Consider the following 12,953-nt stretch of genomic DNA (forward strand, 5'->3'; position numbering starts at 1 on the left):
AAGATGAAGTTGGCCACTGCTAGTCCCCTCTTTAGCCTGTCTAATCAGCATGCCACTCGTGCTTTTCACCAGCTGCTCTTTGGCCTGCTTGAGCCAACTGTCAGCACAAAACATGCTTTTCTCTGGATATGAGCCCTTCTGGCCTCAAAGGTATCACAGAATCACAGAATGGCCAGGGTTGAAGGGACCTCAAGGATGATGAATCTCCAACCCCCTTGCCACATGCAGGGCCACCAACCTCCCCATTTAATGCTAGACCAGGCTGCCCAGGGCCCCATCCAGTCTGGCCTTGAACACCTCCAGGGATGGGACATCCACAACCTCTCTGGGCAGCCTGTGCCAGTACCTCACCACTCCCTCTGTATAAGAATAATTTCCCCCTGACATCCAACCTAAATCTCCCCTCCCTCAACTTCAAACCATTTCCCCTTGTCCTGCAGTTATCAACCCTTTCAAAGAGTTGATTCCCCTCCTGTTTGTAGGCTCCCTTTAGGTACTGAAAGCCTGCAATGAGGTCACCCTGCAATCTTTTCTCCAGGCTGAACAAGCCCAGCTCCCTCAGCCTGTCTTTACCTATGAAGATCATCTTCGTGGCCCTCCTCTGGACCCTCTCCAGCAGCTCCCTGTCTTTTTTGTACTGGGGGCTCCATGCTTGGACACAGTATTCCAGATGGGGCCTCACAAGAGCCGAGTAAAGGGGGACAATCACCTCCCTGCTGGCCATCCCTCTTTTGATGGAGCCCAAAGAGTGAAAGAGTAATTGCAGCTCTTTACAGAAGCAGTTTGGTGCTGCTGCATAGAATTATAGAATCATAGAATCACCAAGGTTGGAAAAGACCTAAGAGATCACCCAGTCCAACCGTTCACCTATTCCCAATAGCTCCCACTAAACCATGTCCCTCAGCACAACATCCAGCCTTTATCAACCAGCATGGCACATGCTAGGCTTTCTGGGGAATGTGGCTGTCCCTTCAGAGGCAGAACTGTATGACAGGGGTCCCTTACTGCCTTGCTTTTCTCACCAGGATCTCCTGAAGTGCAAGGACAACATCCTGACGATTTCTTTTCTGCTCCACAAAGCTGGGGAGGGTGTGCTCCTTCTCCACAAATACATATACTGGAAGGTGCCTGCAAGTGAATGTTAAGGCCTGAACTCATTTACCCAGTTGGATCTTTGCATCTGCATGTTTTGTTTTTTTTTTTTTTTTGCTTCAGATTTTACAGTTTAATACTGTTATTTTTTCTTCTTTACTTTATGAGCACTATTTTGACTGTGTTTTTATTAGAAGTAGGTCATTTGAAATTACCTTTTAAAAAATCTTTAGAATGTAAAGAAAAAAAAGAAAAAGAAAAAAGAAAAGGAAAGTGAAGCAGGCCTTAACTAGTTTTGATTTGGTTTTAGAGGGAAATGAAGTAAAGGGCCACGCTTGCTGTGGAGAAGGCTGCATGTGGACCCAGATACAAAGTGAGATCCCTATGATCTATTTTGTTTTGGACAGTGGGTGGTTCTTTGAGGATCTTCTTTTCCAGTTACAGCAAAATTACTGTAATTCACCTTTACAAGCCATTGCTTTCATTGGATCCCTTGCTATGATATTATAGCATATCTTAATATGGGCAAGAATTCCATCTATTTACCTGAAAATACTGAGTACCTCAAGGTCATGAGTGCTCTATTTAACGTACTGCAATGGAACTGGAAAATTTAAAGCCATGATCATACTTAAATTTTCCGACATGCAGCAATGAAAGTATCTTTGTTTTGGATAATTCTGAAATATTTCTTCCTCTACATTTAACATTGCTTATTCCAGCAATAAATTTGACTGCAGAGTCAGGCTGTGTAGCAGTTGGAACTCTCATTAAATAGTACAGCTTTCAGGGTCTGGACGCTCATGTACAATCACCATTCCAATTACAGAATGTAGCAGCAATTAATTACAAATAGGTGAGAAGTAAATCAGAAGGCTGGTCTTCCTGCAAGCTGTAGTCAGAAGAGTAGCTTTAGGAAAAAAAAAAGCAGCTCACTGGATCTGGTTCCTCTGCGTGTTAATATCTTAACAAATTTTTTGCAATAGCTTCTGGTTACTATTGTCCTACATCTTCCTCCTCCCATTGTGTCCAGTAACAGCCTTGAACTGTCATCACTCTGATTCTATCATTCAGGAAGCAGGAGGCAGCTTCTGACAGGCAGTGGACTGTACTTCAGCATTGGCACACCCTCAGGAAGCTGAACAAGTACTGCATGGCAAAGCAGATACCTCTGTTCACCTGCTGTGCCTCTGTATTTCTCTTTTCCATACCTGGAACAAGATGACAGGAGATTGGAGTGAGCCAAAGGGGAGTGGAAATAGCATGAAAAGATGTGAGGACCAAGAAAGTGGAGCAAAGACATCACTTCTCCTTTCTCCCTGCCTATTCCCAGCAGCCTGAGCTGCCATGGCACTGCTTTCCAATAACGCTGTCATTTGCTTTTCTCAGCTGCTCTCAAATCTTGTGTCACTCTTTTGGCTCAGAGCTCCTTGCAATTGGCTTTTCCTGGCCCTGTGCAGTGGCTTCACCTTGCCCCACTCCCTCAGGATTAGCAATGGAAATGAGTCTCCATCCTGGGAACATCCTTCTGTCTGATCATTCAGTGAAGCCTCCTTTCTCTCTCTCTTGTTACAGACATTTCTTCTGCTCACTTGTACCTCCCCTTTCAATTCCAGGAGGTTATTTTGGAGTCGTAGTACCTGTGAATTTTTACAAGGCCAGTGCTCCCAGCCCCTGACCTGATGGAGCCGCAGGGATGGGGAACCCTTGCAGACCAGAGACTGTACACTATTTTTCAGCTTTCCCTGTGGCATGTGGACCCAGTGTGCATGTCCTGTTCCTGGGCGTGCAGCCAGCTCATATGCTGTTTTGACCAGTATCCAAATTTGCTTGTTTTGAGGAGGGTCGTGGGAAACTTCTATTATCTGAAGATGCACAGCTTGCATGTGGGACATCGGCCCTCACTGATCCCCCAGCATTACTCGTGTTCTATTGTGAGAAATTTACTGTTTTGTTTTAACACTTCAGCTTTGGAATGATTCTGCCCCTTTTTGCTCTGGGCTGGTATCACTGATTCCACGTTTTAGACCTATAAAGACACAGTCAGCTTCTGGGTAGGAAGTCATTTCAGGAGTAGGCAAGGCAATTCTGCCTGAAGAGAAGAACCCTATAATCCCCTATTTTTCTCCTCAGGATCTCTCACTGCTCGTCTGCAGAGATTCATTTTGCATATGCTGGGCTAACGGGCCATTAGTAAGGCAGGAGCCAGTGGGCACAAGCTGCAATAAGAACAATTCCAATTAAATATTAGTTAAAAAATAAAAAAAACTACTCTGTCAGGAGCCAAGCAGAGGAACAGGTTGCTCATAAAGACTGTGGAGATTCCATTCTTGGAGATTCTCCAAACTCAGCAGTAGCTAGACCAGAACAATGGGATCTAAGGTGCTCTGGTTGGGGCATGGCTTGGCCCAGGTGTCCTCCAGAGAGCCTGTCCAACTTAAATCATCTCATGGTTCCACCAAATACAGATCGGATGCCTTAGGCTGGATTTTATCTCTGATTACAGGGTTTCTTCTTGCAGAGATGTGATGTTTTCCTTCTTGAAATAATGAGGGTTTTTTTTCCTCTTTCTTTTTTTACGTTGTCTTAAGTGGCATCTTCCTTCTGTGTAGAATGCCATGTTAGACTAACATCTCCTTCACAGTCAGCACGTCTTAATTTTGATCATTGAGAAACACCGTAGTGGCTTGGAAATGTAATATTGTTTGCTGTTACTGGTAACTTCTGTGAAATGGAGCCATCCCCATGCACGAGTAACACAGTTCTTACAGCTGTTCCAACTCAGGGTATCTGCTCTGTACCAGCAGCCTTTCTTTTACACATGAATAGTTGCTATTAAAGTGTTATCTCAGTGTGAGTAACCAAAGTTTCTCTCCAGCTCCAAGCTGTCTTTTACTGCTGTGAGAGTGCAGTAAGCTCTGCTTAGGTTTAAGAGATTGTGAATCTGCTGCTTTCACCATCTCGGACCAAGATGAATCATGCTGCCCATTAGTTGGAGGATTACGTCTTCATTTTTGGCCCGTTTGTGGCCTAAGTGCTGTCAGATATCCTCTCTGTTAAGTTATGCTGAACTCCTGGATGGAAACGTTTGTTCAGTGTTATCAGTTGTGTTTGTAGATTCCTGTTGTAGGTGTATTCTACTGGCTGCAGACTCGCTTCTTTTTTCCTGTAAGGATTTGTTACTTTGTTACATGCAGGCAAAACGGAGGGGGAAGAACACTGGATGATGTTTTCCTTTCATTCCTAACATCACTTGTCTCCGTTAAGACTGCCCAATTATTTTATTTATGCAGTTTGTGAGTAAGGGAGGCCATCAGTAATATATTGACTGGTGTGGTTCAAATGCTTTAAGTACAGTAATGGGTATGGCTTGATAAAGTCTTCAGAAACCAGATTGGCAAAGAAATTTGTGCTGCAGGGAAAAAAAAACAACCATAGTTAAATGAATAGGATTACTGGCATTAGCAAAATTGCTTTGGGTAATGCTAAAACTGATGTAGTTTCCAGGCTGATAGTCACAACAAATGCTTGGGCTCAGAGCCACAGCTGAGCTGTGGTGTTGAGAGAAGATTATAACCTGCTATGTGCTTTTTGCCATTTTTCTGACTTCTACATCCTTTATTTCCAAGTAAAGCTACGTCCTTCAGAAAGTGACGCTTCATTTTTTCTTAAGTGTAGAATTGGTTTGAAGCTGTGAACATAGACAACTGCTAAGCTGTATGTGCTGTGGTCATAAAATACATCGTTGGGTGAGTTCAAAACTGATGATGATGTTTTCCTTGGTTACAGATGAAGAGCTTGCGTTGGGCTACAGCCTTGACAGAGGGGACCACCACAAACTATACTGGGAAACAGAGTTCAAACCTGTGGCAGAAAAACTTCTGGACAGAATTCAGAGCCATCGCTCCTCTGTTTCCACTGCGATCATTACTGCATTTTAATCTGTTTGGGGCTTTTGTTATTTGTGGATTGTACAGATATACTTTTGCAATGTATGTTGCCATTGGTAAGTGTATTGGACAGCACAGGAAGTTAATGTTTAGAAAGCTGGTAAAGCTTAGTATTTATATAAGGGATACTATCTTTTTATGGGGCTTGCCTGAAATTTTTGCATTGTAATTACATTTTAGAATATATTTGAGTTTCTCAAGCACCCATTCAGTAAGATTTTTCTTGGCTGGCGAAAAGAAAGAAAACTATTTGCTGAATCTCTCATTTTAAAAGGGGAGTTATCAGTGGATACCTGGATCCTGTGTCCCATAAAGGAATATTGCTCGTTAGAAGCAATCTGTTACCCAAAGACTTGGACGCACTTTTACTCTATATGAAATTCTGCAACAGAATAACCCAAGTGCCAGGGTGGGCATACTGGAGTGTTACATCATGGGATTTGCTCTTCACACTGAAGGCTCTCACAGTCAGTAGGAAAGTTGCTCTTCTGCGATCCCCCTTTCTTTACCTGATGCCATGTCTCACATCTTTCTTTACCTTATGCCATGGGCTCACATCTCCATCCACGGGGCAAAACCAGGGCAGCCCTTTACATAGTTCGCATTCCTTATGAGGCTTATTAGGCTCTTGCCCTGTTCACTGGCTGTGTGGTCGCCTCCATTGCAGCAGTCTACAGAATAGAGCTTAGTACGGTTTGGCTCTGACAGCAGTTCTGCTGAATTCAGAAAGATCTGTTCTTATCTTTGATCTGTTCCTTGTTGTTCTTTCTTTTGCCATTTTAATTTTAGCTAAAGTTGAGAGATAAACAGCTTCAATGCCCCGTTTGCTCCTTGGCCAAGAGTGGATGTGATTTTCAGGCATATGAATGAAGGCACGATGGGTAAGAGAGCACTGGAGGCGTTTGTTCTTGGCATTTGCACCAAGGCAGATTGCAGGAGAACACCATGCTGCGTGGTGCAGGGTGGGGATGCAGCAAGCAGACCTCGTGGCTAAGTCCTGTCAGAAGCTCTAATCAGAACTCAGAAATCCTCAGTGTGTCTGTCAGAAGGCAGACGGAAAAAGACTTCTTGCTCAAGTCCTTGTGATGGTAGAAATGTAGGCAATTAAAACGAGTTCAAAGAAAATGTTAGTTATTTCAGTAAATGCAAGTTATTGCAGTAGTTCAAGCAACTGAACTGTAAACAGCAGCGTAGGGTGTCCTGTAGCATAGCAGAACAGGATGTCCCAAACTGGAGGGAGAAGCTGGGACAGCCCATGGGTGTTACCTCTGTCCCTGTGTTAAGGGTTTGTCCTGTGACAGGACAAACAGCCTCTTAGGAAGAGACACGCATAGGAATGCTAAGGAGGGCAGAGGACAGCTGAGGCCTCAGAGAACCTGTGGAGCCTCACAAGTCTTGTCTCTTTTTCTGAGCAAAACTCTTAATAATAATAGTGAGCTCCAAAATGCTGAATTTCTGCTGTATTCCTATGGCATCTTTTACCATGTGGTTGCGTTTATGACAAACCTCAATGCAGGAGTTCTTTTGTGATGTGAGGAGCTTCTATTTAGAGACCAAGCACATAGCCTCTTGCACTGTTGTTATTTTTTCTGCCTTGGGAGAGTATGTTCTCATGCACACGTGCAAAGTTTTGATCTGAAACTGTGAAGATGTAAAGCCAGGGGCTGCTGGGGAGGACTGTGAATTGCCCATGGGCAGATGGGTCTGTCACACTCCTATGTGTGGAGATAGAAAATGCTGGGTTTGTTATTTTACTAGTGCCTCACGTGGGCCCATGCAGCAGCCAGCCATTAGCTCCCACCCCTCCTGCTATCACAGGCTGGGTGTGTTCACGCTGTCCTGGGAGGAAGGCCACAGCCATGTGGCCTTTTGGATAGGTTCCCCCGCCTACATCTTGTGGATTGAGTTGAGTTGCTGCCACTACTTGCCCACGATGAATGGGGAGCACTGAGGTGTTGTTTCTGCATGCACAGAAGCTGCTGCACTGTGTGGCCACGGGCTGAGGCTCTGCAGGAGCTGCTCAGGGCTGACAGCCTGCAGCAGCCACTCACATTAGTGTTCGCAGAGGTGTCGCAGCTTCTTCCTCACCCCCAGCATCACACACAGCTTCTGCTCCGTGCAGCAGGAGCCAACTGCCACTTTCCTGGAGTGTGACTGTCACCGGCACCTTCACCATTTTCATGTGTATAAAGATGCTGCTGCTCTTAACAGCCTTGCTCCTCTTGTTCTTAGGACCTCAGATTCCTCAACACCATTCATGGGAAAGCCCAAATGTTTTCAGACCCTTACTCTCGGGTAAGCAGCTCTGTGTGTAGTTAGCATTGGCTGTGAGCACTGTTTGAAAATGTGGCAGGAAGAAGCCCTTTGCACACACAGTTTGCTCTTTGAAAAGGAAGAGGGTGCTTGCATATGCCAGCTTGTGGCTGGAGATTTCATGCTGGAAATGGACAGGTGAGGCTTTGTGGAAGACTATATGTCTACCTCTGAGCTGACAAATGAGCACCAGGAGCAACAGATGCTGCAGAAAATCAATTTCCAAAGTGGGAAGACACTTTTTGTTTTGTTTTTGTACATCTTTAGGCTTAGCTTGGTTTTGTGATTTTTTAGACAGGAAAGTTTTGCACTGTTTTTGGAACATCAGAAATCCTGTATTTTTAGTTAAGAGGAAATAACAGATGCTTCCTGTTAGTCACGATTTTTGACAGTTTATTAATCTTTCTCCCCTAGATCATTTAAAATGTTTTAGCTTCTTGGACTACAAGCCTAAAACTGTTGTCAGTGTCCTGCAGCAGCAAAAACCAGTTTGAGCTAGCTCAGTTCTACTGGTGGGACTGGGTACATCCATTTATTTCCTGCCCTACTATTGTAAGTTTTGACACGTGAGGTTACTAGAACCCCATCACAGCCAGCTGCAGGAGTGCGTCCAAAGCGGTTTGTCACAACTCTGCGTCTTTCAGTGAGGCCTTTGAAACCCTCTCTCCTAGTGTCCTTCTGGACACACTGTCCAGCTATAAGATAAACCTGTGAGGAAAAAGAAAACCCCATACAGCAGAGCAAGCCTGAATAGCAGGTAGAGAACTAAGGGAAAGAATGAGGGAGGATAGTGGGCAGATTGATGACAGGTCTTCCCAGTATAGTGAAAAACTTCCTCCCCCCCTCCTGTTGGAAAAGTCACGGTACTTTCAGTACCTCTGCTCAGTTACTGTTTCAAGCATTTAAAACCAGGCTTTAACAGAGCGAGCGTGTAAACCAGTAAGAGCAGAAATGCAAACTTAAACCACAGAAAAACACCAGGAGGAAAAAGTTGTTATCTTTATTTAAAAAATACCAATAATACTGACATATTTAAAAAGCAATTCACACTCATACAAAAGTATTCATGTGTTCTCCAAAACCACTGTATATTAAATGTCAGCATTTTAATCATGTTTTGATTTACTAAAAATAGATGGTTTTTAGCCTAGTTATTTAAGCAACTGCAAAAAAATCAGTAAGACCAGCGTTGGGCATGTAACGCAGTAGGACTGTTTGGCAGCCTCGAACAACATTCCCATCCCTTATCACAGCCCCTGAGCAGGGAGCAGCTCACCCTGAAGAAGCCAGACGAGGGGCTGAGTGACACCAGCCGTGGTCAGATCTGTACAGAGCTCTACGGACCACGTCCTCTTCTTTCCATTGCACTTTGGAGCTCACCAAATAACGCTGAACGAATGTCCTACAGCATTTTAAGGCTATACTATTTGAGAAAATTGACTGCTATCTTTCAAATCATCAGTGTGGACAGAGGAGGTTTAGTTCTGATTAAAAATAAATCTAAATAACAAGGCTTTTTGGAAACCACGCACAATAAAGGCTCAGACAGTAGCAGTGCTCACTTTCACTTTGAGCTCAGCTGGAACAGCCTCTCTGTTTGCTCCACCAGCACAAATAGCAGCATCAAGATTTTCTAAAATTATTCTCGTAGGGAAAGTAAATGTTACCAAGTCCCACTTCTTTTCACGCTCCAACTCCTGTTGCGTTTGCCTGACAAGATCTACATAGCTGTGGTTTGCGATATTGCCACAAGTCCATAGAGCGCCCCGTGCTGGCTGAAGCCAAACCGCCCCCATGGGGCAGCACTTCGGCACAGCCCCGTCTTTTCAACCGCCAAGCGTTCACTGCCCCTTGGCAGCGGTGACGTTCCAAACGTGGAAAGAGCTGAAACTAAGGGAGTTATGGCACAACGGGCATCTTAATTTATAGCTACCATTGGTCCTGAGGCTTCGTATCTTCCTCTGCCATACTGCAGCTGCGCAACATTCCAGCGTCGACAGGCAGCCGGACACATCAGGTCATATAGCGAGTAATAGCTCTCAGAGCATAAAGTAGTTCGGCTTGCATCCGAGCTTCTACCAGAAGCAAATTTACATGGACCTTTCAAAAGGAAAAGGAGTCACTCTTCAGCAAAGTGCTCACAGAAACGTACTTCAGTAAGAGGAAGCCTGTGGGGCTGTGGTTTTCAGATTAGCTTTTGCCTTAGCAGTGGGGGAGAGCTTTGCGTGCTTCAGCTACCCAGAAAACTAAATTAGTTCTATCAGTAAAGCTTGCCGCAGGAGGAAAGATTTAAGAGGTGCTCCACTGCTGCAGCACAACGCAGCAGCAGAGCACGGGGGCGTTCAAGTAGGGCCAGGGTGGTAAGAAGAGCTGGGTAACCTATAGCAGGCCAACTGCTTTAGCTGGGAAAAAACCAGACAAGCTTTCAAGCACAGAAGCCCTTCAGCAGTAGCTGACTACGTGCAGCTTGGAAACGACTGTGGAAGTTTAGCTTGATTTAGTTAATTAGTTGAAGGCAAAAGGGTGGTTGGTACCTGTGGAGCGGAGGGGGTTGTTAGCAAAGGAAGAGGTGGTAAGGTCGTTTGCCCCTGTGGGTCAGAGAGAGAAACACACAGCTAATTACACACAGGTAATTATCGCCTGGACAATGAGGGAGTGGGGAAGCAGCAGTGAAGCACGGGTGGGAAATCTTAACATGCCGTAGAGCTATTGCCTCTGCTGAGGGAGCGGCTCCCGGCTGCTACCAGAGGCAAGAAGTTGGGTTGCCCAGCCCATCTCTCAGCGTAAGCACTGTGCTTCTGTGGAGGGGAGATGAAGAACCATGTGGTGGTGGGGGATGAGAAATGTTTGGCTGACTGTTCCGGCTGTAATGCCTGTGCCTGGCTTCCCTGGCATTACTTCCACAAGGATGGTGGGAACAGCTGCTGAGTGCCCGCAGGCACACGTACATTTACAGGCTTTGGGTTTGGGCACGGAGATGCAAAGTATGGGCTTTAAAGAAGGGTTTATGTGCTTGAAAGCTTGTAAGTCTAACAAAAAAAAAACCAAAAACCAACATATGAACTATTTTCCTTCCACCCTTACATCATCATTTATAGTACCCCTATTACAACTGGGTATCTCAATTATTTTCACAAGGAGTTAAACTATTATCTAGCAAACATTCAGCATGAAAATTATTTCAGTCTGGGGAGTGCTATTTCCTGAGTGTAAGCAGAAGCCCAGTACCAGCGTTAGCCACATGCTGGCTGGGTATGTGTGCTGCTAGCAAGGCTAACAGATCTCCCACCCCTGCCCTTCAGAACGCACACAAACTGTACCTTCTCAGAGTGTTCAAACTGCCTCCAGAAGCTATCATACATTCTTTTTGTGGTCTTTTCAGGAGTGCAAACCACAGTCTTGATATAAACTTTAAAGCTGCGGTCCAACAACTGATTAATTTCACCATAGTCATAATCATCGTATCTGTTCGGAATTGAAAGAAACACTTTCATTTTCAAGAAGCAGTTATTTCACTTACACTTTTTTGTAGCTTCCTATGAGAAAAATCAACTGTTGTATAATTTGTACCACTATTCAAAGTTTAAAAAGAAAACAAAAACCAAAAAAGCAACCAAACATGAACGTGTTTGCTTAATAAGAGTTCTGCTTCAGTGAAAAATAAAACAAAACAAAACAAAGCCAGTGGAAGGACATCTGACATATGTAAAAGAAAGGAATAAAACTGACCTTATTCCAAACATACAATGAATATAGTTCCAAATAGCTCGTCTTAGCATTGAGGTATCCACATCTTTGTGCATGGCCATTGTGTTGTAAGTCAGATTATAAGCAATGTGAAACTTCTCATCAAGTAGCTGTCCCACATCTGGGTAAAGACGATTAACCAAGGAATAGCCGTGGTCTTCCCAAGAGTAATCCTTAGAATAAGAACAAATGCAGACGTGAACTTGTGAAGGTCTGGTGCTTTAAAGACATTTATCTTAGGGCAGGTAACTGTAGGGGTTTTGTTCACTTGCTCGCCTTCTCAGCCATGGGGCAGTAAAGTGCAGCACAGCGATTTCTGGGTCTGGTGTGTGGCACACCAAGCAGAGAGCACTTGAAGCGTCCTGCGAGCAGCTCCATCCTGCTTACCTGAGCTCGGAAGGTGGGCACGTGCATCCCGTGTCTGGAGAAGTCCTTGTAACCATAGCTGGTGTCCTCAAAGTGACGAGACACATCTCTTGTTGGTGCCGATTCTTCATCTTCTGTTAATTTCAAACAGAATTCCACACAATTTCACTAACAGCAAACCACGATTGGAACTATTACAGAAAAATGGCAGTTTTTGTGGTTTTTAACATAAATACAGTTTCACCAGACTACCCAGATTAAAAATCTTTGGTACGGCTTAGTATGACTGCACCCATGCTTCCTTAGAGGAAGCTCCTTGAAAAACATCCAGATTCTTTCTTACAGACAAGCATCTTTTTCTCCCTTCTTTTGTGTACATATCATCAAACCTGGCACTACTTTGTTTTTTGTTTTTCTAAAGCATTTGCAAAACAAAACCAGGTGCTCCCAATCTCAATCCCTTCAATGTAATGGTACAGTGTTTGTGACATGTAACAGCTTTTTTCCCTCTGCAATGGTATGTATGTCTTCAAGCAATTTGGAACACTAAAAACATGTATACACACTACATCTGCACTACCTGAAGAACACACAAACATGCTTTCTCTCTTCTCTCTTTCAAAACGTGTAGCCATCTCCTCCTGGCTGGCTTCCTCTTCATCTCTGCACTCCTGCAGTTGCTTCATTTTCTCCATAAGAGCTTCAACTTCACAGACAGACTCTGTAGTCTTGAAAAAGAGACACAAACATTTCATTTCTTTGTGTAACAAAAACTGACAAGTATGGCAGAAATCATCAAGCCAGAAAATTTAAGCAGTTGTGTCCTTCATTTACATCTCTAAATACTGATTTCTCTAGGAAACCAGCTCTTGAGAGAAATCTGTATTGACTTAAGAGTTCACATTTAGTCATCACCTTTTCTGTCAGATCCCTGGTATTTTTGGTAGATTTTAAGAGTCACAGCTTTTTGAAACAGGCGGTTGTACTAAAATTGAAATAATTTCTCTTACTTAATCTAAATGTCTAACAACTGAAAAACGAGGGGCTGTAACAGAAATCCCGATGGAGGAAGTAACCACAATTTACTGCCCAACTGTTACTTTTTCTCCTACCCTGCTCACATATTGAAGAAAACATTGAAGAGAACAGTTAGAGTGAGTGTAAATGCATATGCAATGAAGTCTCAAAGGCAGGACATAATCTTATTTCACAAGAGTTGTTTTGTCACCGCCACATTATACCATTAATTCAATATCTGATTCTGTAAAAATCCACCTGTAAAGAGCAAGATGAAGCTATCTTCAATTCATACTGTTTTCCCCATTTCCTCTTTGCCTTTTGCAGTCAACTTGCTCCTTCAGAAAACCAGCAAGGTCATCAGACAAAATCTGAATGCCATCTGCACGATTACAGTCAAGTCTCACCCCGCAAGGAACCCATGCTGAAAATATGTTATCAGTGCACTCACATCATGCTTCTCACCAA

General features: G+C 43.9%; 2 protein-coding genes across 7 annotated transcripts in view; one reads left to right on the plus strand and one right to left on the minus strand.

The window, feature by feature from the left end:
* The window catches only part of ARMC2 (armadillo repeat containing 2), a 95,288-nt gene extending 90,109 nt beyond the window's left edge, over positions 1-5,179 (plus strand). The window contains 1 exon segment of the mRNA XM_042891152.1: positions 4,882-5,179. Within this exon segment, the coding sequence (XP_042747086.1) occupies positions 4,882-5,033 (152 nt within the window). The 3' untranslated portion in view covers positions 5,034-5,179.
* Positions 5,180-8,336: 3,157 nt separating this feature from the next.
* Positions 8,337-12,953, minus strand: part of SESN1 (sestrin 1) — a 74,337-nt gene continuing 69,720 nt past the window's right edge. For 5 of the 6 annotated variants that reach the window (XM_042892891.1, XM_042892904.1, XM_042892913.1 and 2 more), the window contains 6 exons: positions 12,049-12,196; positions 11,490-11,602; positions 11,085-11,275; positions 10,676-10,820; positions 9,890-9,943; positions 8,337-9,455 (listed from right to left, as the gene is read on the minus strand). In XM_042892891.1, the coding sequence (XP_042748825.1) occupies positions 9,369-9,455; positions 9,890-9,943; positions 10,676-10,820; positions 11,085-11,275; positions 11,490-11,602; positions 12,049-12,196 (738 nt within the window). In that variant the 3' untranslated portion in view covers positions 8,337-9,368. The remainder of the gene's footprint in view (positions 9,456-9,889; positions 9,944-10,675; positions 10,821-11,084; positions 11,276-11,489; positions 11,603-12,048; positions 12,197-12,953) is intronic. The other variant, XM_042892898.1, reaches the window with a different exon arrangement.

This window comes from Lagopus leucura, unplaced genomic scaffold, assembly GCF_019238085.1.
Source record: "Lagopus leucura isolate 7727_CA_CO unplaced genomic scaffold, USGS_WTPT01 Super-Scaffold_73, whole genome shotgun sequence".
Taxonomy (NCBI): domain Eukaryota; kingdom Metazoa; phylum Chordata; class Aves; order Galliformes; family Phasianidae; genus Lagopus; species Lagopus leucura.